The sequence below is a fragment of the Uloborus diversus genome, chromosome 4, assembly GCF_026930045.1.
Source record: "Uloborus diversus isolate 005 chromosome 4, Udiv.v.3.1, whole genome shotgun sequence".
In the NCBI taxonomy this organism is placed as follows: Eukaryota; Metazoa; Arthropoda; class Arachnida; order Araneae; family Uloboridae; genus Uloborus; species Uloborus diversus.
Genome location: NC_072734.1, coordinates 168,739,998 through 168,765,403, shown reverse-complemented (window position 1 = coordinate 168,765,403; position 25,406 = coordinate 168,739,998). Strand labels below are relative to the sequence as shown.

Below are 25,406 nucleotides of genomic sequence, written 5' to 3'. Positions count from 1 at the left end.
AAAACTTCATGAAATAAGTGGTAAATGATAGTTATAACCAGGCTCCGACAAAAACTAGAACTTCAGCCACCAGTAAAAAAAAAAAAAAAAAAAAATGCGTCGGGAAACTTTTTTTTCTAAGTTTTTTTATATATTTTTCTTGTTATTCTTATGAACTAACTAGTCATCAAGACATTTTCTATTGCCCGAGCGAACTGAATAAAAAATAAAAAAAAATCAAAATCATCTAGTGGACGAGAATTTATATGGGATTCAATTTTCCCATAAACTTTAATGCTAAAATTCCTTTTAATTGCACAAACTTGAATGATAAGGTCCATAACCCAAAAAATGAAGCATAAGTATAGGGTGAGCTTGTTAACATCTTTATTACTAATAATAAAGCTGAAAGTCTCTCTGTCCGGAGGATGTTTGGATCACTGTGACGCGCATAGCACCTAGACTATTCGGCCGATTTTCATGAAATTTGGCACAAAGTTAGTTTGTAGCATGGGGGTGTGCACCTCGAAGCAATTTTTCGAAAATTCGATGTGGTTCTTTTTCTGTTCCAATTTTAAGAACAAAAATATCATAAGATGGACGAGTAAATTACGAAATGATCATAACGTGGAACCGTAACATGGGCACAAGCCAATTGGCAAGATACGAAATTATCATAACGTGGAACCGTGGGTACAAGCCAATTGGCGGTAAAATTCCCCATACATTATTTGTAAATATGCAGGCGAACCAAAAGATCTTTTAATTTTTCTATTACGGGCAAAGCCGTGCGGGTACCACTAGTAAATAATAAAAAATCAAAAGTAATTAGGTGGTGTTGGGGAGGGGTATCCTTACCAAAAAACTTTTCATTCTTCAATATACATGTATTGAAATAGATTTTTGCTGACTTAGCCATATACAGTGAAACCTCCGAATAGCGGACAGTCAAGGGACTAGAAGTTTTGTCCGTTATTGGGAGGTGTCCGCTATTAGGAGGAACTACTTAATTTACCTTTTTCAAAATGGACTGTTGTTCCCTTTGTAGAACACAATCGAAACAATTGCGAAAGGTTTACTACATTTTACGTCAAGTGTAATTAATCTGTTTTTTCTTAATAAAGGTATACTGACAGCACACACTTATCTTAAAAAGCATTTAATCGATTAAAGTAATCAGTTAAAACAGTTTGACATCTCTTTTTTTGCGTTACAAGCCTGTTTCTCAATATAAATATTTAAATCATTTACCTTAGCAAGTCCTTCAGTGTCCCCTTTGCTCAGGGAAAAGTTTTTCAATTCTTTACTGTATTTCAGTGCTTCCGAAAATTCTCTACTTTTTATAGTTAATTTATTTATTTTATTTCGAGTATCACTATTGCATGATTGACAGTTGGCAATATGACCTTGAATATGAGCAAATCTTTTTCATATCTAAAAATTAAACAACCCAACGAAACCACGGCGCCATACAGCCGACTACTACCGGCGCCGGTACGCTCAATTGCATCTCCCGAGAGCCCTTGTTAGAAAAAGCACCCAGTTTCCTCTCTTTTATCTTAACTTTTGAATAGTTATTGTGTATAAAATTCATTGAAATCTTAAGAAAAACGTACGTTAATTGTTAGACTGACATCAATTGTCACTTATTTGCTTTTACTCTCAAAACTAGCCGTAACAAAATTATGACTTTTTTTTTCTTTTTCATTTTTTGCTGCTCACAAAAAGTACCATGTATTTTAGTTCTTTTTTTTTCTGCCCCCAACTTTTAAGCCCCAATCGCTGCCTCTGCCCATTACCACCCTTTTAATTCCAAGAAACAGTGATAAGGAAATGACGGGGGGGGGATATCAGTTGTGGAGGATGAAAAGCTTTGTAAGGCAAGAAGTTACTAAGATATTCTGTGAAAAGAAAAAAAAAACGGAAGTGCTACGATCGCAAGGGAAATTTTTTGTAAAATAACTGTCCGTTATTCGGAGTGTCCGTTATTCAGAGTGAATTACATGGAATGGCCTATATTGAGGGACTGGGACTTGCAAAAATGTCCGTTAATTAGAGGTGTCCGTTATTCGGGAGTGTCCGTTAAGGGAGGTTTCACTGTATTTAAGAAACATTTTCGTTCACCCTTCTTGAAAAAATTTTCACCCTTTTGAAAAGTGGATTGAAAACAGATCGCTTTATTGAAAATATTGAAAGGAAGAGGGGGAGGAGAGAACTCCCAATTCTTGGGAGGCGTAACCACCTCCTTTACCCTATCATAAAAACACCACTGACCCGCACTTCGCTTCCGAAAAATATCACGGTGCGGTCGAGGAGTACGAGTTAGCTCCGAGATAAGTTACTCGAGAAAACCTTGCGTTATATTACCCATTTTGCGCAAGTCAAATCGTGTTACAGAGAGCGTCCACTGTATTCCTTATACATATTTTGTGTACATTTATACTTCCCGGGGGTTTCGCATGTGGTATGTCACCGCGTGACGGGAACAGGGGACCCTCGGGGGCGATGTACACAGTTATAAATATATCAGCGTGTATGTGAGTGTGGGTAAGGATTGGCGAGTCTATTATACGGAACTATTTTCACAGGAAAACAATCGCTAAAAGGTAGCTGTGAAAGAAAATAAGGGTACAAGAGACCTAACTACCATTTCACTTATTTTCAGCCCCCCCCCCTCCCCCCAAGTGCGTTCATACTTTTTGTACATGCCCTCGAGTTTGCGCTTGTTAGTTCTTGAGGGGGTAGGTACGAGAGTGAATAGAAGATTTTCTTTTCTTATCAGCTATCACAACCTAAGTACAGTCAACCCTCGTTTATCGCGGTTAATTCGTTCCAGGCTTTACCGCGATAACTGAATTTCCGCGAAGTAGGATTCTGTATTTATAAACCGAATATTTTCCTAACTAGAGAGCATGAACTTACTTAGAGCAATTTAAATAGGTTTTTAACATAGTTAGAAACCCTTAGACATGAAACAGCACCCTAAGCCACCATTACATTTGCATTACTTAATATATTACACAAAATATGAAAAAATGATATATATTACACGTAATAGATATCGCGTAGTTATTTATTGGGAAATAAAACTACATACACACATGCAGTTCTCACACACTACTACTAATCTTTGATAATAGCACAACTTGATCGATGAAGAATTAATTGTCAGATAGTGATCGTATGTGTCCCCGTTCGTCTTCTACATTTACCCTCATTAAAGGTATTGCATATACAATTTAAAAAGCTAGTACACTGTTAAACACCATTTTCAGATGTATTTATCCCCTGGTGATTTATACTTTCCAGTTATAGTGTTTAACGGTTAAAATGAAATAGCGATTCCTACACTTTCTTCGGCGATTTTATACCTATACTTCCTCAACTAGTACAACTACAGCTCCTCAGAAGAGCTTACCTTACTTGGAAGACATACTTTGTTATTCTTTTGTAGGAAAAAGTTTACACGAGTGCAAAAAAGAGGCTAATTACTATATTTGAAAAAAAAAAAAAAAAAAACCGCGATGTAGTGAAGTTGCGAAAGTCGAAGCGCGAAGTAGCGAGGGACGACTGTACAACGAAATAGAAATGACTAGTTTTGGGAGCAGGTTGATCGAAGAAAGCCATGGATTTGGAAAACGAAAAAAAAAATCAATGAAGAGCAATAACAATTATTATTGCTTTATTGGCCACAAATTATAATTTGTGGCCAGTTGGGTTTTTAAAAAGTGGGTTGAGTCCTTTATTTTAGTTGCCAAAGTAACAGTTCAGTCATTAGCTGGCGAGTGATTATTTTCAGGTCTAACGGGAGGGTGGGGGTGGGGTGGAAAGTTTCAGTATAGGAAGAAAAACTTAACAAATTTTGCATTGAAAATGGCAATGTCAAAGAACCAAAGAGAAGAAAACGGCCTTCCCTTGTAAGACGCCCTTCAATTGGAGGTCGCGCGCACTTACACAGGATAAACGCAAGGTCTCGCAAATATCGGAAATTCCTGCTCTTCTTTCCATTGAAGGTGACCCATATGGTGTAAATGTGTCCCTACGTCTACCGAAGCCTTGAATTTCGAGGACTTCCTCTCCATGGAAAACAGGTGCTTCGGACGTCACACGTACACAAACAATGCCTTCGACAACAAACATGACTTGGCAAATAGTCGCAAAAGATTTCAGCGATATGGTTTGAATTTGAAAAAAAAAAATTAATTTGAATTTTGTCATCTTGAATTCAAATTATGTTTTTCGCAATCACGAGTGTGTGTGAAGGCGTGTGTGTTTTTCTCTGTGTGCAGGCATGAGTGTGTATGTGTGTGTATGTATACGTGTAGGATATGGACGCAACCTGGAGACGGTTTTCACTAGAGGAGCAGCATCGGGAGGCCGGTCGACGGTGGTGCTGCAGAGGGAGGCTGGGAGGGGGGGGGGAATAAAATCATAGGACGCCAAAAACAGTCAAATGAGATCAATAAGCAATGTGATTGCTCAAAAATTCGAAAGGAATTCTAAAGAATTCTACACCAGAAGTGCAGCAGAATAGTTTGTTTTTAGTGCGTACAGAAAGGGGTTCAATGCGCTTTTCATGTTTGTTTAAATTCGATGTGTCTCATGTACAAACACTGACGTGAAATTTCGAAACAGTATATAGAGTTTTAATAATTATAATTTCTTCGATAGACGTTCGTTTATAAAATTGCTTTATTTTCCTTATTTGCATTGTATTACGCAGTGGTGCACAACCCTTTTTCACACGAGGACCGCAACAGTGGTGGATAAAGACTATCATTAGGAGGGGGGGAGTCACGCCGAAGAATGCAGGGTTTTCAGTTACGAAATATTTCTGAAACTGCTTCGTCACTAACTGTAATGGCTTCTTATGACATAAATAATGGTATTACTATTATAATGGTATATATGATAATTTGCTCGTCCACGTTATGATAATTTGCTTGACCATTTCATGATAATTTTGCTCGAGAAAATGTTCTTAAAATTGGAATAGAAAAAGAACAAAATTGAATTTTTGAAAAATCGCTTCGAGGTTCACACCCCCATGCTACAAATTAATTCTGTGCCAAATTTCATGAAAATCGGCAGAACGGTCTAGGCGCTATGCGCGTCACAGACATCCAGACAGATATGCAGACAGAGATCCAGATATCCAGACAGAGAGACTTTCAGCTTTATTATTAGTAGAGATAAATAAATGTCATTTTCTGCAATATAGCGTAATATTGGTGCAAAAAAAAAAAAAAAAAAAAAAAAAAAAAAAAAAAAAAGAAAGAAAGAAAGAAAGAAAGAAAATTGCGGATTAATTGCAGCATCAAACTTTATTATCATCATAATTGATCCACCGATTTCTCGGTAATACGAGGAAAATTTCCAATCCACAGAAATAAAACTCGAATTTTGTCGAATGATTAAAAAAAAGAAAATGAAAAAAAAAAAAATGTGGATGCATACAAACGTTTAATAAGAAGAGATATCCTTTAAAAATGATTTTTTTTTTAAATTGCGAAATTTTCCAAATAAGAAATTTTTGGGAGGTCATCATGACCTCCCGTAACCTCACACGCAAATTTCGCCCTGGGTTAATAATTGATTCATCTTTCTCACAAAACGATGACAACCAGTTCGAAATTCACATTTCCCTCACGCAAATGCTATTTCGCTGCCTTCGAGAAGTCGCTAAACGGTGCAAAAAAAAGAAAAAGAAAAATTCAATGCCACCTCCTCCGACACTCCTTTGACTCCAGTTTCCGATATCTTCTCCGCCCCCCAAGGGCACTCGGACGGGATGGAGGGCGCGCAAATGTCACAGCTCCCAGTATATGGAGCGCCCGATGTGGGACAAGGCTCGCCGAGCGGCGTCCAAGGTTGGGCCGACCTCTCCTTTTCCAGAAAGGAGGCCCGGAATAGGAAAACGGCGAGCGAGCCAAGGTCGCCGAAGCGCTCGCTTTCAATGCCACCGGCACCCGATCGGAAAGAGGACGAGAAATGCGAAAGGGGCACGCATTTCTCACAGACAAACGGAGTGGCCTCACTATTCAAGGCCCTCCTCCGTACACGCGCTAGCAGGTGTTTTTCGTCCACTTTCTCTCAGCTGCCAAACAAATTGAGAAAAACATCCGATTATCCACACAAGGAAACTGAATTTCACGAAATCCACTCTGCTTTTCGAAGAAAAAGATATGCACAGGCAAGGGGGGACCATATGCAAAACTTTAAGGGGGGGGGGGGGGCTCAAAAATTTTCAAAATGGTTTAGCAGAATATTTTTTCGATGGAACCCGATTTCGGCACAGATTAGATATATTAGAATTTGATTTTTAATAACTTACTCATTACTGGCTGGAAAAGAAATTTTTATACATTTTTACAAAGGAAAAAGCACTAAAAGCAACGAAGTTCTCATTTCTAAGGGGGAGGGGGGCTTGAGCCCCCCTTGCCCCCTATATGGGCGCCCTTGCGACAGGGGAGGGGGGACACTTGGGACCAGGGGAGAGTCATGGGGGTCATGTGATCCCCTTAAACCGTCGACAATATTCATCAGGTCGTAACTATTGGGTCTAGCACCCCTGGCGAACTAACGAAATTGCGCCCCCATGGGGACGTTACCGGAGGTCACTGTGACCTCCAAAAAATTTTTTATTTTTGTTTGCAAAGATGCCCAATGTTCCTTCTCAGTAGATGTTATGTATGTGTATATATATATACACCCTCTAGTTCTTTTTCTTGAGAGTTTTTTTTTTTTTTTTTTTTAATTTCTTTAAAGAATTTTTCAAATTCTATGATGGAAAAAAAAAAAAAAAAAAAACTCTTAAAATCTTTTTTTCTAATTAGTCGAAATACCGCCCTTCTGGCTGCTGCGCCCCTGGTAACAGCCACTCCTACGAACCCCTAGTTACGCTACTGATTATAGATCATAATTCATAACTGAAATAAAGTTCCTTTCATTGCTTCTGAAATTAATTAATACTGTTTAGGTCGCACTGGGCAATTTATTTCAGACCATTTTGGTCTCTTTTACAAACAATTCCAAAAAACTTCGTACCGAAAGATTCATATTTTTCAGCGCGAACCCCCCCCCCCCCCCCATAATGCTAGTATGTTGCCCTTGGATATGCAAGCGCTGTACAAAAAGGGAAAGAGAAAATAAGAAAGAAGAAATCTTTTATAGTTCTTAGCTACTTAATGATGGAGATGCTAATAAAAACCAAACTAAAATTTTATATTGGGAAAGGTCAACCAGCTGTTTTTATAACGTTTTAGTCTTTTTATCCATTACATTGCATAATAATTATAATAAAGTAAATAATTGACACCAAGACGCTTATTTAATAAGTTTCTTTTCAGATTTGCTAAACTTGTATATGATTTCGATGACCCGTATTCGGGGAATCTTTCAACATTTTGCTATTGTAAGGATTCGGAAGACACACTCTAAACTGATTGATAAACACTCTAAAATAATCAATCATTTTTAATCAATTAATTTTAAAAAAATGAAATTAGATTATTATAAAGATTAGGAGGGAAAGGTGCCTCAACAATTCTTTTGTGAAAAAAGAGGAGAGGGACGGAAAAACAGAGAACTGAAAAGCCAATGGTTTATCCAGTAATTTTTTATCGAATGAGTTGCATAATTAGTTATCATTCTTAGAGAAAAGACAAAAATCAAATACAAGCCAGGTCCTCAATGTTTAAAACATAAAAACTAATATTGACACATAGCACAATTTGTAACTAAACAACTGAATTAAATGTAACAATGCGAATTCAGAAAAGAGCTAATATTGATTGGTTGGTAGGGAAGAGAGTAATTATGGTCGTGCAAAAAAGGGGGGTTGTGTAAAAATGGTCTTTGAATGAAACAACACAAATATTAACCGCATTAAAGTAGACGTTGTTATTCGTCAGTAGATGGCAGCACTATAAAACGAAGATAATAATTTCTTGAAAAGGGGCTATAAAGAAATGATGTCACTTTTTTCAACAAATTTGTCCCCCCCCTCTTTTTCCACAAAATGTGTCACATTTTATCTAATCCCCTTCCCTTACCCCCCCCCCCCCCATAAAAATGCGTGATGTCACACTTCTCGTTACCTTCAACCTAAGGTCCCTATAGTGGAGGGCCCCAATTATAAGGGGTCTACCTTACCCCCCCCCCCACTACGATTGTCAAACTGTCACAATTTACAAAACCCCTCACCTCTCAAAGAGTGACATCATTTGTGGATCATTGAAAAAACTGGACATTAGTGACCAGGATTACAGCAGACGTTCTTCTTCATCGATAGATGGCAGCACTATAAAACAACACAAAACTTTCAACTCTAGTTAAGAGATGGCGCCATTAGTATATAAATAATAAATCCACAAATCTCCATACCATCTCCACACGAGAAAAATTCTGCTTCACAATGTGAAAGTGGAATTTTATAGGCGACAAAACTATAAGAAAGTGCGTTCTTAGTATTCAATTTTAGAAATTGAATGTCAACTGAAGATCCCATTTTCAAAACTTAATTTTCCCTCAATAGTTCACATAACTCACAAAGTATTTTTAATTACATGTTTGAATACATTCTTTCATTGTTTGCTGAGTGTAAAAAAATCATTATTTTTTTTTGAAGTTTTTTTGAGTTAAAATCAGATTTTTTACCATTTAATTTTTTATTAAAAAAAAAAAAAAAGACAATAGAAACTTTAGTTATTATTTCATTTTCATTTAGAGATTTTTTTAAACTTGAAAATGATATTATTAAAAATTACTAAACCATTATATTTCAAGTTTTACTTTAATTTGTACAAATCTCTAACAATGTGATGTAAAACCATTATCGCATATGATTCAAATGCGAAGTAATGCCACAAAAAACAGAAATTTGTGGGGAAATTAAAAAAATGGGAACTTTTATGCGATAAAAATTATATGAGAGTTTAAAGGAAAAACTAAATCCAATCAAATATTTTTTTTTCAGTTGACATCATTTTTATTGACCGGTTTAAAAGTAGACGTTCTAATGCATCGGTAGACCGCAGCAATGTAAAACAAATCAAAACTTCCAACTCTAGCTACGAGATGGCGCCATTAGTACAAAAGCTACGTTCAACAACAAGCGCCCCTGTTATACCAGGAGCGAAAGGATCCCTATTCCCTATCGGTTCCTCGTTTTCAACAAAACAGAAAAACAAACTCAAAAATGTACGAATAATACTTTCAGAGATGTTGGAAATCAACAATTTCCAAATTTAAATCCAGAACCTAACCGATTAACAATTTTATTTTAAGTATTTGGATCCATCGCCATAGCCCATAGCAACGACTTTGTTGGATGGCAGTAGGGTAGAACTAGTGCCTAGAAAGAGTCTCTATCTCGGCACTATAGGTAGAACTGTTTTCCGTATCAACAGGATAGGCATTTTAGTATTAAAGGGGCTGTGCTTCAAAATGAAGATTTGTTGGAGCAACGCCACTATTCGACAGTAGATGGCAGCACGATAACAAGTAACGTAGGAAAACCACATTTTAAATTTTAGCTAGTAGATGGCGCCATTAATGCATTTGGAGCAAATTCGAGATGACACTGCTTATTATTATTCAAGCAGTTCAAGATATATTTTTAAAATATAAATTAAGAATACAGTATTTTTTCACTTATATGTCAGCTTTGCATTGCATCCCTCACAGCTGCACGCCAATTCTCTAAACTTTTGACTATTGCAAATTAATGCAACCTACCATTTTATCATTCGCCGATTGACACATGCGACCCATTTTACACTGTCATTCGTTCTTTCCCTTTTCCATCAAATCTTTTGAAATATTCTACTTCTTGTTTTATTATTTTGGAAAGAAATTTTTCACGAAATGCTACGATTGGCGCCTAAGCTATTAGTTCAGGAGATCTCTAATATTTTCCGATAACGTTCTCATATTGAGATAACACAAAACACAATACAACTTTCAAAATGTTTGAAAGTCATTGGTTGATGGGAGTCACACAAAGAACATTCTGAGGAATCCACCACTCTGATTCTATAGGACTGTAAAATACATTATGTAAATTTTGTTTAATGCAACCTTGATCTTCGCCAACACCGCTTTTGAGTCGCAATTTTTTTTCTTTAAAACAAAAAATGTTATTCGTTATTTCTTTTACATTTCATTTGTTGTTTATCAGCCTTTAAACGCAATATCATTTAAACTTTTCTCGCGGTTATGCGTATTTTATGAGAGGTCCCTTATGTCGACAATAAGTTAGAAATTCCTATATCACATTTTTAAGTTGGAAACTCTAAAACTACGCATCCTCAATGCAGAGCGATTTATTTTGAAGTATTTTTCTCGATGAATTATTTATCACTTAAAACGTTCTTTAATAACCCACAAATTATACATACAACAACTTTCGCTACTTCACTGCATGAAAAACAAAACACCAACTTTCAATTCATAGTAACTTTCTTCATAACACTGTAGAACAACGACCTGATATTTGAAAAAAAAAAAAAAAATCAGATTAAAAAAAAAAACTTTTGTAATGAAGAAAAAAAAAAACCATTCGATACCGAGAAACCACACAGTGTTTTCTCACCAGACGGCAGCACTACATGAAGCTATTTTAAATTATTCCGGAATTTTTGCTAAAATAACTTTTTCCTCAGTAGATGGCAGCACTACAATAAGCAATTAAATTCCTTTAACCATTATTGAACTTGGGGACCGTCAGAAAATGCCATGCAGGGGGGGGGGGAGATTAGTAAACTTGTGACAATTTGAAAATTTATGACAAGGTGGAGGGAGGAGAGGTGACAAGAAGCAAGACATCATGCATTATTTTACCATGGGTGTCCCCCCTAAAAATCGCGAAAACCCACCCAAAAGCAAGAACCCCCTAAAAAAGAGAAAAATTCCCCTCAAAATACCCCCCCCCCCAAAAAAAAAAAATTCAATGGCCCAGTCTGCGCCATGACCCCCCCTTGGTGAGCACCCCTGATTTTACAACAGTATGTTCACGAAGAACAGCGCGATATGTGACAAAGGGTGGAAGGGAAAGCGAAGTGTGACACAGCGGGGGAGTGGTCAATTTTTTTAATTGAACGTGACACCATCTATGGACAACCATCATAACATCATTTTTGAGTTTTATTTTAAAACAAAATTTTAACATTTTTAAAAAACGAAAAACTTTTTTAAACGAATTTATCAGAAAAACACAAATATAATTTATAGACCACAACTTTCAATAACTGTATTATCTGTACATTCTTTAAATTGTCTTCATTAAATACGGAAAAATGTATAAAAGAAGTTTTTTTTTTTTTTTTTTTGGAACATCCCGGGGGGGGGGGGGGACCCTTAAAATGCTTCAGACATTATTCATGCTGATTCTTATATAAAATTACCCTCTGAATCCAAATATGACCACCGTTTTCCCCCACCACGTCCCACTTTTTGGAAATGGAGCACTCCAATTTTTTTTTCATTTTTCGACATTTTCATTAGCATCATTTTTATTTGGGAGGGAAGGGAGCGTTATATTAGCCATTAAGTCTTTTGATGAGCTAGGTAGAGAGATGCAAACTTCAAAAGCATGAACATTTGGAGCATGTCGGGAGATTCATGGGGTATTACCACATAAATATTTTTAAAAATTATCAAAACCAATCTATTTTTCCTAGGAGCTCGTTTAACAATTTTTTATTTGTTTTCGGCATCAAACCAGAGTATAGGACTCCTCCTCCAAGCACTGAAAAAATATGCATGTTGCAGAGCCGCATCGCAGATTATTCAAGTTATATTTCGCATATACAATTAATATTTGAATTGAACTTATGTAGCTTATAATGTGCCATTAATGTATACATTTATATTTCTGAGGATGCACCCCCTCCCCATTGTTTATCATTTCATGGCAAATGAAAAACAATGGGGGCGGTGCATCCCCAGAAAGATAAATAAACATTAATGCTTACATGATTGGCATACTTAAGTTCATTTTTAATCTTAAATGTGTCTGAATGTAAAACTGAATAACACGGGGGGGGGGGGGTCTTTGTTGAAGATCGCGATGCAACTTGACTATATAACATGCTCTAATTTTAATATTTTTTTAATAAAAAAATGTGAACATTTCGTTCACAATTTTTTTCACAGTGCCATGGGGTCCAATACTATGGTTAGTTAGTTAGATTTTTTTTTTTTCGCGCAAGAGCTTTAGTAACCTATACCGCACCAAACAATTGTTTTAATCCGAAAAAGGTGCCAAAGAAGAGAAATTGTTTAAAGAGAAAAGGACACAAAACTTCTAGAATTTTGAAAACCTTTGCCGAAAAAAAGCACATGAACGAAGTTTTAAGTTTCTGGTAACAATTCAAAAGAGTAATAATTTATAACAGCACAAAGACGAGAGTAAGGCAGCGCAACAGGACGCGCACTAAATTAGAGACAAAAATCCAATCTCTTGAAGGAAGGGGAACAATTTAGGATGTATAACCGACGGCGTAACCGATACCATTCGGCGTAAGCCGATACTCTGGTTTTACGCCGAAAAATAAGTGTAAAAGATTGTAAAACACACCCATAGGAAAAAAAAGGTCTGTTTCAATGATGTTTTAAATATATTAGTGAGGAAGGGGATACCCCCATCAGTCTCCAAACTTGCTACAAATGCTCGTGCTTTTGACCTCTCTAGCCTTTTAAAAGAATGTTAAAGGCAGGGTTGCCAACTGCTCCGCATTTTCCGGAGTTGCTCCGCAAAAAATGGCGAAATTCCGCGGCTCCGCAAAGAAGTTGTTTTGCTCGCATTTCTCGGTCGAATGCTTTCAAGCTTATATTTTGCTATTATCATGTCAGACATGTATGTATGGGAAATTAAAGATGCTTATACCCAAAGATTAAAGTAGTGTTTAAAGCTGTTTTATTGATTTTAAAAATAATCAGTTTTATACTAATACTTAAAATGATTATTAAAGCTCTAAAACAATTTTAGATATGTGGTTTTCGTTATTTTTATTGATTTTTTTACAAAGCACCGAACTACTCCGCAAATTTTCGTATTGCTCCTCAAAATCAGCACAGATGCTCCTCAAATAGTTCCTCCAAGGTTGGCAACTCTGTTAAAGGCAAAAAAAATGCTCTCTTCCTTCCATATAAAAATAACGCCTATGAAACTATAGAAAACTGGAAGAAAAAATGGGGGCACGTGATAGGGGGAAATGGTAGGCATATATGGAGGCAGGGGGTCGTTTTGCGTAAGAATAAGCAAAAATTATGTCAGAAGCATTTTTTTTTTTTTTTTTTTTTTTTTTTTGGCTGCGTAATGTAAATAACACGGAGATCGTCAAAATGGACATTTCGTCTGTCCGTAGGGGGACGGGCCGAAAAAAAACGACTCAACATTTATTCGGAGTTGAGTCAAACGGAAGTTTAGGTGAAATTTGAGTGAAAATATTTTTGTGATTACATTACTCCTTTGACTGAAAGGACGTGTTATTCTTTATTTAATGATAATGTAAAAAAAAAGAGAAAACATTCCTTTTTAAATTTCGAAGACAGAACTGCTACATTACACAAGTAATGCGTAACTTTTGAAGGAGAAGCTATAAGGTACAAGATTTTAATTCTTTCAATAAATTAAACCGAAATTTTAAATTTCGATTGAAAGGATCTTAAAAGTAAGAGATGCATAACATAATCGCTATCGTTCATATTAAGAAAAAAAGGGAAGATAAAACCAGATCTACATATCACAAAATGCAAAACGTTTCGAAAACATCTTTTAAGTTTCGCAAGAGAAAGACGTGGAAAACACCTCCTCCATTCATTTATGATTTGAGTTTGATTTGCGATATGATAACATTCGGAACAAGATAAGTCAGTTGAAAAAACAAGAAAACTGAATTAGCCGAAGAGAAATGACTCAAGAATGAACGCAGTGTTACAACATTCAGCGAAGAAACCGGCTTCGGTTCTCTTCTGCAACAAAGCCAATGACAGATTTCGTAACTCAATTTTGGCTGCGATAGCAAAAAGTAGAACAAGCTAACGGTTAAAAACATTTTCGTTTTCTGATTAGTACCATAGTATGTAGATTGAATAGTTGAAATAGGTATTTGTCAACAATGTTAAGAGAATAAGTAAATACACAAGCAGAGGTTTTTTTTTTTTTTTTTCCTAAAAAGAACAAGATATTCCGAACCCGGGCTCCAAAATTCATTGCTTCATTTTAATTAACAAACGTCTATGGCGTAGACATAAAAAACGTCTGAGGGAATACAGTTCAGAATTTCGGAGGAGGATATGGTTAGGTTTAGCTCTTTTTAGTTGTAAAAAAAAAAAAATCTGCTCTGGACTCCGTACTAATTCCGAGAGAATATTAAATAATCGATGGCTTTTAATTGCTCGAAAAAAAAGCGCGTGTATTCATGTACACGCGTCTTTTTTTTGTTCAGTAGCTATTGCCGAGTTTTCGTGTCAGCATTTTTTTTTTTTTAATCAGACGCTAATTAACGGAGATACACGCTTTTGTAGCAAGATGAACAAAAAAAGTAAAAAATAATCTTTGGATGATGAGTGTATACAGTAATTGACCAAACACTTACTTTTGATGTAATAAGAAAACCGTGGGGTGCTCTCTATTTACATTTTTGAATGGACAACAAATGGAAGAAAGTCAAGACAACTGATAAGAAGCTCCCCACGCTTTTTAGTATTACATTAAAATTAAGTGTTTGCTCAATTACTTTATATACTTATCATCCAAAGATTATTTTTTACTATTTAATCTTGCCACAAAAGCGTATTTATTTATTTCTTTTTTTTAGTTTTTTAAATTACTATTGTATTTTATTTTTTCATTTTTCTTCTTTTGTTTCTGTTTAGCTTAACTTGTTTCACTAAAAAATATTCATTTTAACATAATTCAAAATCATTTAAAATATTCATGAAATTTGCCCCCCCCCCCCCCCCAAAAAAAAGCGGCTAAAGGAAAGGGCGGAGGACCGCCCGATGCGCCCTCGAAGCCCTTCGTTTCCCCACCTTTTTTTTTTCTTTTGCAACCTCAAACCTATGCACCTTCGCTTATTTTTATTTGTTTATTTATTTTTTGCGCTCTCATGCTTGTGAGATTTTTTTTCTTTTGCGCCATATTGACCACCTTTGTTTTTTTGTGTACCCTTGTCTTCAGTTTTTCTAATGTTTTATTTATTTATTTATTTTATTTTTATTTATTTATCATTGTTATTATTTTTTTTTCTGCGCCCTCCCCTCTTTAAACTTTTTTTTTCATATTATTTTATTTGCGTCCTTGAACGTGTGCGCTTTCGTTTGTTTTGATTTTAAATAATTTTATTTTATTTCTGTCCTTGAACTCGTGTGCTTCTTTTTTTTTTTTTTTTTTTTTTTTTTTGTGCCCTCAAACCTGTGCACCTTTTTTTTCTGCGCCCTTTGAGATTTAAAGTTGGCGCCCTCTTGGGGAACCCAATCTGCCTCTGACTAAAGGTCTCGGGCAGCATTCGAAACGCAGTCTCTCGAACTCTAAAAAGAATAATTATTCCCCTTAAAGTGCAATAGCCGATCTCTAAGAACATTCAACTGCGCCGATAAATTGTCGGCCGAGTAATTGTTTAATCCAGCTAATCTATCTCAGTCATTGATGTATGTGTGCGGAAATCATATTTATATTACTTTGAAAATTTGAGATACATTTTAATAAAAGTAGGATTGTTCAACAATGGCCTGATCGACAATGAATTGCCAAGTGAAGGCTCATGAAATTGGTAAAAAACAATTATAACTCATGTTTTAACTACCTTGGAACATTAGAACAAATGTTGTCTAATGCAGAAAAATCAAAGGTTTTTATAGATATTTTTAAATAATTTTTGCAAGCATTTTTTAATATTAAAAAAAAAAAAGGGATAATCCCCGCACCCCCAGTCTCTAAACACAATCATTTTCCATAACACTTCCAAAAAGCTTTGGAGATTTTAATTTCAAAAAATTTCCGAGGGGAGAGCCCATGAAACTCTCCTTTCCCTAACATGCACCAAGATCGTCTAGAATTGCATTTGTAAAGCTAGTTCGAGGAAAAAATTTCAGAGGAGAGCCCCGAACCCCCTACCATCGTTGAAAATATCCTAAAATGGCGTTTTTAGAGCTTCTATTTCGAAAAATTACTGGAAAGAACCCCTGGACACTATTTTCCCCAAACGTTACCAAAAATGGCCAACTATCGAGTTTTAAAGACTTCAAATTTTAGAGCATTTCTTAGAGGACGGCCCTCGAACGTCCCCCCCCCCCCATTAATATCTGTAAGGTTGTCTATTATGTCGTTTTTAGAGCTATAATTTCGGAAAAATTCCAGGGGAGAACCCCCGGCGTCCCCCTTTTCTTTGAGAGAATTATTTCATATTTCTAATTCCTGACTTTTTCTATGTGTAGAACTGTAGATATAGATCCATAGATAGATAATCCTAACTAAGAAGATTTTCTGGTTAAAAAAAAGAGAGAGAGAGAGAGAGTTAATTCTTTTTCGAAAATTGCGTGAAAAATTGCACGAAATGCAGAATTTCTGATGTGCAAAATTTCCAGATTAATGATTGTATGAAAGTTCGAGAGCATATAAAAGCATTCTATGTAATAAGGTTGCAAAAGCCTAAAAAACAAAATGTTTTCGTAATTTTTTCAAAATAGAAGCAAAAATTAACAAATTATCCATCGCGAAAATGGCCCTTTATGATAATGCAAACTACTCCCATGCACGATAACAAATTATGTGTATGCCCGATACAAAATTCGATCGAAACATTTTGCCTTTTGTTTTCGTGCTCTTCAAAATATTTATTTGCAACTTTTCCTATCTTTGATTTAAAAATAAACCTTTGAAATCATGTTCGTTTTTTCGAGATTTCCGGAAAACAGAAGTCCGGATTTTCCAATATATATATATATATATATATATATATATATATATATATATATATATATATATATATATATATATATATATCACGTGTGTGAAAAGGGAGGCTCCAAATTCAACCCCCCCCCCCCATCCCGTTTTTTACTTCACGATGACCCATGCTGTAACCCCGCCCCCGAAACCATCGGCTAGTTACGCCACTGTATGCAATATAAACAAAAAGTTGCATGCACGGAACGATCGCCGTTTATTTCACTACACACTTTCACCCTCCCAATCATTAGTGAGTACAGGCTGAAAGTAAATTTACTTCCAAAGTGAATTTAATTCTATACCTTTTCGCTCGTCCCCCCCCCCCTTTTCTCTGTCTTTCTATTTCTCCTTTCATTCCTTGTTTTCATTCTTTTTCTGCGTCAGTGTAGCCGGGCCCCCTCAAGGTATTGACCCCTAGTTTCTGACTAAGCTGACATTGCCTCTCGTCGGGCCTGCCTTATGTCGCACGCAGGCAGCGTGCGACACAATCCCGAACTAACAATATGGCGACTGGTTGCTGATATGGTGAATTTTGATTAGTGTCATGCATTTAGTGACACTCCCAAGGTTAAGACAAATCGATTGACATAAGAATAATCAAAATTGTGTAAGGCGTTGTAGCTTCTACAACGCCACATAGGAATATATATACATAGACTCGTAAACACATTACGCTCCTTTGCGTCATGTACCTGCAGTAGAGAGAAAAAGAAAAAAAACTCACCTAAAAACATTAGAAAGCTTTAAAATTATTCCACAGTACCGATTAGAACAGAAAAAAAAAACCGCAATACATTTTTGAATGGAGAAATAAATTAGACAGTAAAAATCAGTAAAAAATAAAGCCAAATCAATATAGATGGTAGTTGATAGGGATGTTATAGAAGACAAAAGGTTTGCCAGAAAAAATATAAAAGGTATTTTTTAGAAATAATTTAGGCGACAGAAACTGTGAGGAGATTTTTAGCAGGTGCTTGGGACAGGAAGTGGAATGTCCAAACATTTTGTTTGTAGAGTTTTGTTTATTTTAGATTATGTCAGGGAATGGTGAATCAAAATTACCAAAATCATTACTTATGGATAAATTGGAAAATTGCAAAAGAACTGCAATGATTAAAGAAAAATGATGAATAAGGCCGAAAATAAAGAGGTTTGAATGAATATATTGCACTGCACTGAGAAAAAGGAAATTTAAGATAGAGAGGTTTTTTTGAAAATTAATGTCTGAATGGATAAAATTTCAATATGCATGTAATTTAAAAAAAAATGATTTATGTGCATCAATACAATGTTCCAAACTGCTATCGTTCAAAAGAAAGGTCGTTCATTTTTTAAGTGAACAAATTGATCTGTTCATTTTACGGATTCGTTCTTTTTGACCCATTCGCTCATGAACGACGCATTCCTACTTTGTAGTATTTGAGGCGTAAGAGGGGATGCACTATTGCTCTTGGGAGAATGGGCACCCCTTGGTTTGCTGCTAATTTTTTTTACTTTGTCACCTGGCTCGGAATTGGAGTAGTATAAATTTGACCACTATTATGGCAGGACCCCCTCATGCCAAGACCAGCCACCTTGGCAATCGGCGCCCTTGCATATTTCCCATTACATACTTATAGCTATCGCATCGAGTACATGCAAAGTACGTGCTAGTTAAATTTGTGGATCTGAAAGTCGTGTGGTCGGTCTCTAGCAGTTACCACTGACGCAGAGTTGCTGGAGAATTTCCCTATCTTTTAGAACTAAATCTAAATTGTGGAAATGGTGCTTCCATACATTAAGACTAAAGTAGGACTACCAAATTACCAAAAAGAAGAAGGTATTTCCTTCGTAGCATTCTTAAAGATGAGAGTTATATATTCCGACTCCAAACAGCAATCAACTTCTTTTTTAGACATGATTTTATAAAGCTTCTCAACAAAAATAGGAAAAATTTAAATAAACTGAAAAGATTCAGCATGACACTTTATTACACTGCTAGTTTTTTCTACAGATTCAAACTGTCCTTCTTGAATAAAATTCAGGTCTACCCCAGTTTCACGGACATTTAAAAGTTCCTCTCCCTTTACTTATATCAAAAGGTAAGATATAAGAGTGAAACTGAAAAACAGGAGGGGGGGGGGGGCTGATTCGATGTCAGCCAAACTGGGGGGGGACGTAAAATTCAAGTCAAGGATACAACAATGAACAAAAAAAAACAAAACATAATTCTTTAACGGGAAATATCCAACGTTGTTCAGCAAATGTACTGAATACACATGTTTCGAGATTTCCAGGGACCCTTTTTTCTATTCAAAGTTGGGAGCTTTTGGATGTACCAACATCCGGTTCAGTATTCAGCAATAAGGTTGGATATTTCCTGTTATTTCTCAGCACTAAGGTATATGTTCTATTACATCGTTCTTTGTTGTAATATTTTATCGAAATTGCAAGTAAACCCCAAAGTGAAGCCTCTGATCAAAGTGAGAGAAGAGCAATCAACTGTTATCTTTGCCAAGAACAAAATAGGCTTGAGATAAATATAAACACAAATAATAAAGTGGCGAGAGCAAAATTCCTCCACTTATTATCTCAATTGGCCAGAAACTACCTTTCACAACCAAGCATTCACTACATGTACTTTCCAAATCTGGTGAATTTTTATGGAGGAAAAAAAAGGGAGAAAAAGACCAATATACTAAAAATGCTCAAAAATATTTTTTACAGTATCAATAAATTGCTTATACACAAAAAACTTTGCTCTAGAAGCTACACAAATGTATGCATTAATGAATATTTTAAAAAATGGTATGTAGGAAATCAGAATATTAATGATTAAGCACCCAGTGGCAAGGAATATACAGTGAAATCCCGTTACAACGACTTCAAAAGACCTCAAGTTTTGTTGTTTGTAACGGAATTCAAGCGATGTATTGGAAAGTAAATTGGAACTGAACATTTATTTAGTTAAAACGGAAATTTCGTTGCAACAGAATTTCACTGTATATTAATAGTTGAGAATTTTGCACAATCAGCAAATTTTAGGCACGTGTTGTTTTATTCAAGCAAGAGTACGCAAAGACAAAAAAAAAAAAATTGCCTAGAATACATGCTACCGAATCTGCACTTGCTAGCAGTGCCAGATCCACGATTTTTCTGAACCGGGACTAGTCTTGAAACTGCTGCTTCTGGCTATTTTCTTTCAAGTTTTTAAATCGAGTTTCAACGAAAAAAACTCAGAAAAAGGGTAAACTTGCTGCTCCCTAGAAGTTGCCCCCTGGGCTATGGGTCCTGCCTTGCTCCTCCCTAAATCCGACACTGCTTGCAGTTCCTTGGGATTAGTGAGCAGGAACAATTAGCTTACAATTAATGAAAATCCATTTAAAAAGTTGTTTTTAAACTCTTATCAACTTATATGAAAAAGCTTGCATAATGTCGAGCACAGTCCAGTCACTCTACATTTTAAATGATTCTTCTAATCATTTTTGCGAACAAGACGTTTTTTAATTAGAATATGAAGTTTGAATGAAGTTATCCTTTCTTAAGTTAAAAATCTGCCTTTTAGATTTTAATACACAAAACTAAGTATCTTAGGGCAGGCACTTAAGCTTCAGAGGGGTCAATCACTGCCCTGACTTTGAAAAAGTAATGCATTTCAACGTAAGTGCGCGACATTTTGTTTCCCATTTTTTGGTTTTATTTTTATTGAGATAGACCCTTTCCCCTGTAAAAAATCGAAATGACGGGACGGAAAAGGCAATACGTGTATTCAAAAGTTAAATTAAATTTATACTTAAATAGTGACTCTAATTGAAATTAAAAAGAAAAAGCACTAACTACTTACAGCTTTGAAGCATTTCTGTCAGAGTTTCCAGAGTAGATCTCTCAGCTGCAGCAAATCCAGATTCATAACAAGCAGAACTTACTGCTGCAAACAAAATCTTTCTTCGAGCAGTTGATACTGCAAGATCTGTAGTCGACATCCTTTTATTGTTACTTAGTATCTACACACACATGAATTTTAACACGAAAATAAAATGAAATAAGTTTGTATTCCCCCAAATATGTAACCAAACGCTTAGTTGATGTTTTGCTGTCAACTGGGAGCAGCCATGTTTGATTCAATTTCAATGGCGCACCGGAAACGGAAATAGCGTACAATTTCATCGGAACGTGGAAAATAGCGTGTACTGAGCGTATGCAAAAGTATTAAATAAAATCTGAATTTGAAAAAGAATTGCTTATTTTATGTTCTTCACACGAATTATAATTTCTAGGCTGAAGTTGAAAAAATTGCATATACAGTTATAGCAGTATTTGTTAACTGCGACTGATAAAACTTTAACAGGTCGTCTGTTGTGTTGTCGTGTTTATTGAGCTGTATAGTAACCCTGGAGTGCGGATCGGGTCGAATCGGATTGGGGGTAGAGTGTAACCTTCGAATCTCGCCAATGTTCCCCTCATTAGGCTTAGGAAATGGTCTTAGCATTGGAGTCTACGAGGACTCTCGCGAGCTTTAAAAAATATTTAAAAATAACCCATTTGCTTTTTGTTATCAAATGACCGGTTTTTAACTACATCACGTTGTCGGTCTGCTGAATATATACATCTTTAAACAGAATAATTCTTTACTTTTATTTAGTATAAGAATGAAAATTTGGCTACTTTTCGGCAACTATTTTTGCCAAGACTCGGGGCGACGTGAACTGACGTAGAAGGAGAGGGAGGGAACTTCCATCGCTCGAAGATATGTTTTTCTTTCCCTTCGTTTTTAGTTTGTTTCGCTTAATAAGAGTAAGAATAAACAGATAATTTGTTGATTAAAATTTTAATTGTATTATGAAAAATGTTAGTATTTTTTCGTCGAGAACGTAGGATTATTTAATACAGTACTTCATAAACAAATGCAGATTTATTTCAATTTATTAACCATTTACCTACTGTAAAAGCACTTGCACGAGTTGTAATTTTTGCGAAAATGAACGTATCGGAGACTTTGCGAGATAAAAAATTTAGTGAATTTTATGTGAATAGAATAGAAAGTTTAAATATTTCGTGTGACTTAAATTTTCGCGATAATAATGAGCTCGCGAAAATTAAAGTAAAACGAAACCAAGTCTTTTTACATTCACAGTATTGTTTTTGTATGTTTCTCTCTTTATCTCTTTTCTACAAGGAAGTTTTAGGTTTTCTTTCCGAAGTATTCAGCAGATTTTCCTTGAGAAAAGTACGAAAATGGTTAAAATTAAAGGCACATTTTAAGCCTATATCCCAATCCATTATTTTATTATACAAAGTTGAAGAAAGAAGTTAATGAAAATGTGTACGCAAACATAAAATGAAAAATACAAAATAAAATTTAAAAAAATGCGCTTTTGTAGCTGTATGAACTAAAAAGTAAAAAATAAATATCAGTAGCGAGATATCCTCAGTAATGAACCTTTCGTATAATAATTAATGTATATTTAAATTTCTGGGGTAATGCATCGCCCCCATAGTAGTAGTTTTGTAGTACCCCCATTAGTGAGTATAGGATGGGGGAAGGGGGGTACTCCCTCATGGGGGGTAAGGAGGGGTCCTTACCACAAATGTTCATGCTTTTGAACGTTTTACCTCTCTTGCACCTCAGATGAATGCTCTCTTCCCCTCCAAAAAAAAAAGGATATTTAACTGGAGGAGGATATATTTTAAGTGAGGGGAGGGGGACAGTGGTCATATTTGGATTCAGGAGCTCATTTTTACGCATGGGTCAGCAAGAATGATGTCAAAAGCATTTTTGAAGAGGCATTTTCATTTCTTTTCTTTTTTTATTATTTTTTTTTATCGCGCAGTGTTATCAAAAAGAAGTATGTTTTTCATTAAAAAAATACAGTTGTTGCAAATCAGCAAATTGTGGTTATCGTAAAATAATTATGAAAACAAAACAAAACATGAAAAGAATTCGCTTAGAATTAGAAAATACGTGGTAAAAGAAATGTATTTGAAATTCAGAGTGATGTTTCAGAATTAATATTTCCGAATCATTCCCCCATTGTATATATTAGTGAGGGGATGACAGTGAGGGAATTGCTGCAATTTGATTTCAATAGCCACGACCCAGGCGTAATAAATTTCTGAATTTAAGCACACAAATATTCTTAAACAAGGAATTAATGACGATTATTCACTTTTCATGCATTATTTTATTATCCTTTTCTTATGAATACAGCGTGGGAAAATGACAAACGTAAAAAAAAAAAAAAAAAAAAAAAAAAAAAAAAAACCGTTACCTGATTTGGTGAACTCAGGACTCTACTTTATTCTACTTTTTTCAGCTGTTAATTACTAAAGGTGAATTCCAAGAAAAAGGAGATTGACACTTGAATTTTAATAAACTTATTATCAGCATATAATATTTAGGTTAACTTTTGTGTTTTGAATGTATAGATAAACTTTTTGGTAAGTTTTTTCAAATTTCTTTATTTAAACCATGAAATAGGTCCATAAATAATGTGACACTTTGATGTCCTTCCGTTACTGAAATACTACATCTCAATTAGTTCACCAAGAACCTATGGGATATAGAAACTAATGTTTTTTTTAATAATTTTAGTAGATATTTAATTTATATAGTTTTTAATGGCAACGGAAGGACAAAAAAATACGGTAACGGAAGGGATTTATCTATAAGCTAATGCAGGGCGCAGGGTAATATTTAAGAATGCTAGTAGAAAACAAACTCTTGTTTAAAGTAAATAAGCACATTTAAGACGGGCCTGATAATCGTTATTTTAAAATTTTCTTATACATTCTTTTCTAGAAAGAAAACATGCTAATATCATTTATGTGAGTCAAAACATTATCTAAAAGTGCCTCTGAAACCTTTTTTTTTTAAATAGTAAAAGGTGAAATGCACGAAAATATACCACATTGATCAATCCAACAGTTTTTGAAAATCATGAAAATGTAGTGCATGGTATAACATAAGATAAATAAATATCTTTGTGCTGAAAAGTAAAGTAAGAAGTAAAAACGTCAGAAAGCACAAATTGCAGATTACTGCAGACACGTGTTTCGGTGTTACAAGGAACGCCTTCATCAATGCAAAAGAAATGGGCTTATGGATGAAAAGACATTCAACAAAAGCTTTTTTCGGATGTCTTTTCATTCATAAGCCTTATCCATTTTAATCCTAAGCTTTTATTCATGTATGCGATTGGTGACGAGGGAAAGATCACTGATTTAAAAGTTTTATCTGTTCGGCCAGTTTCTGTTAAATAAACAAAATACTTCTCATTTATTTCAGCAAGAAAGGCTTTGAAAAAGATTTAAAATTTTCCCTTGATCCTACTTTTGGGGGTAGCAACACTTGGAAGTTTAGTTACGTTTCCTTTTCCGTGCTGTTCTCTGTTATTTAGAGAAAAAAAAATCATTCGAATTTTGACATCTTGAGTTTTTCGCAAACACGAATTGCGATAGGACCCTACTCGTTGAAGTTCATGTTTCTAGAGATGAAATGGAATGTAAATGGCAAAGAAATCTGCACCCGTCCAAGAATGACTCATGATTTTCCAGAATAGATTATACGAGGCATATCCATGAAAAATAAAATAGCGATAAGGATGCAGTAATTAAGATTGTGATTTTATGGCCGATGTCCACCAGTACATTTATCATAAAGATTATTTACAGCGTATTACGTTATGTATTTTTTTTATTTCTTATCAGTGTTAACTGATGGAAATGAGTAATCGGGAAATTTTGAATTCAGATAAAGTTTTACTGTTTAAATTCATCCATACAGGTGTTTTCGCCTGAAAAAAACGTAATTTTACCCAGAAAAACCTTCTTTTTTAAATGTAAAGTCTGATTGAGTTGGGCGTCCGCTGACGATTTCTAACTATGATGACGACAATTGTGCTCTCTAAATAAATACTAATGACAACCGTCGTCATGGTAATGATTTGTAACTATGAAGGCGAAAATTTCGCTCTTAAATAAGTACTAAAAACAACCATCGTCATGGTAATCTGAAAAATCAGAGCAACATCAAACTTGGGAAATAAGTGAGAATAGTACGCAATTCGTGATTGCTCAAAAAAAAAAAAAAAAAGTATTCTATTTTATATGTGTTCGGACTGAACCGTTGATAGTAATCGAAAGAACACATTTTTCCTGCTTACAAAAGAATTCGTTTGGGGCTTTTGATTCATATTGAACTGAAGGTATAAATAACCTTTCTGAAGTAAGTTTTAAGAACAATTGTAAGCCTTTATTTATGCGATTGGTAACGATTTCATTACTGTCACACAATAGTAGAAAGCTTGATCATTTAAAATTCTTATCTACTGTCAATTCTTATGAGTTAACAAACAAAACACTTGTAATTGATTTTAGTAAGGAATTTTCAATTTTCTCTCATGATTCTGCTTTTACGACTAGCAAAACTCAGTAGTTATGATTATCTTTCTTTTTGCTTGTTTTCTCATTTCTTGTAAAAAATATTTGCATT

General features: G+C 35.1%; 1 protein-coding gene across 1 annotated transcript in view; it reads right to left on the bottom strand.

The window, feature by feature from the left end:
- Positions 1-21,038, bottom strand: part of LOC129221270 (transcription initiation factor TFIID subunit 8-like) — a 175,498-nt gene extending 154,460 nt beyond the window's left edge. The window contains exon 1 of the mRNA XM_054855726.1: positions 20,760-21,038. Coding sequence (XP_054711701.1) covers positions 20,760-20,898 — 139 coding nt within the window. The 5' untranslated portion in view covers positions 20,899-21,038. The remainder of the gene's footprint in view (positions 1-20,759) is intronic.
- Positions 21,039-25,406: the final 4,368 nt, after the last annotated feature.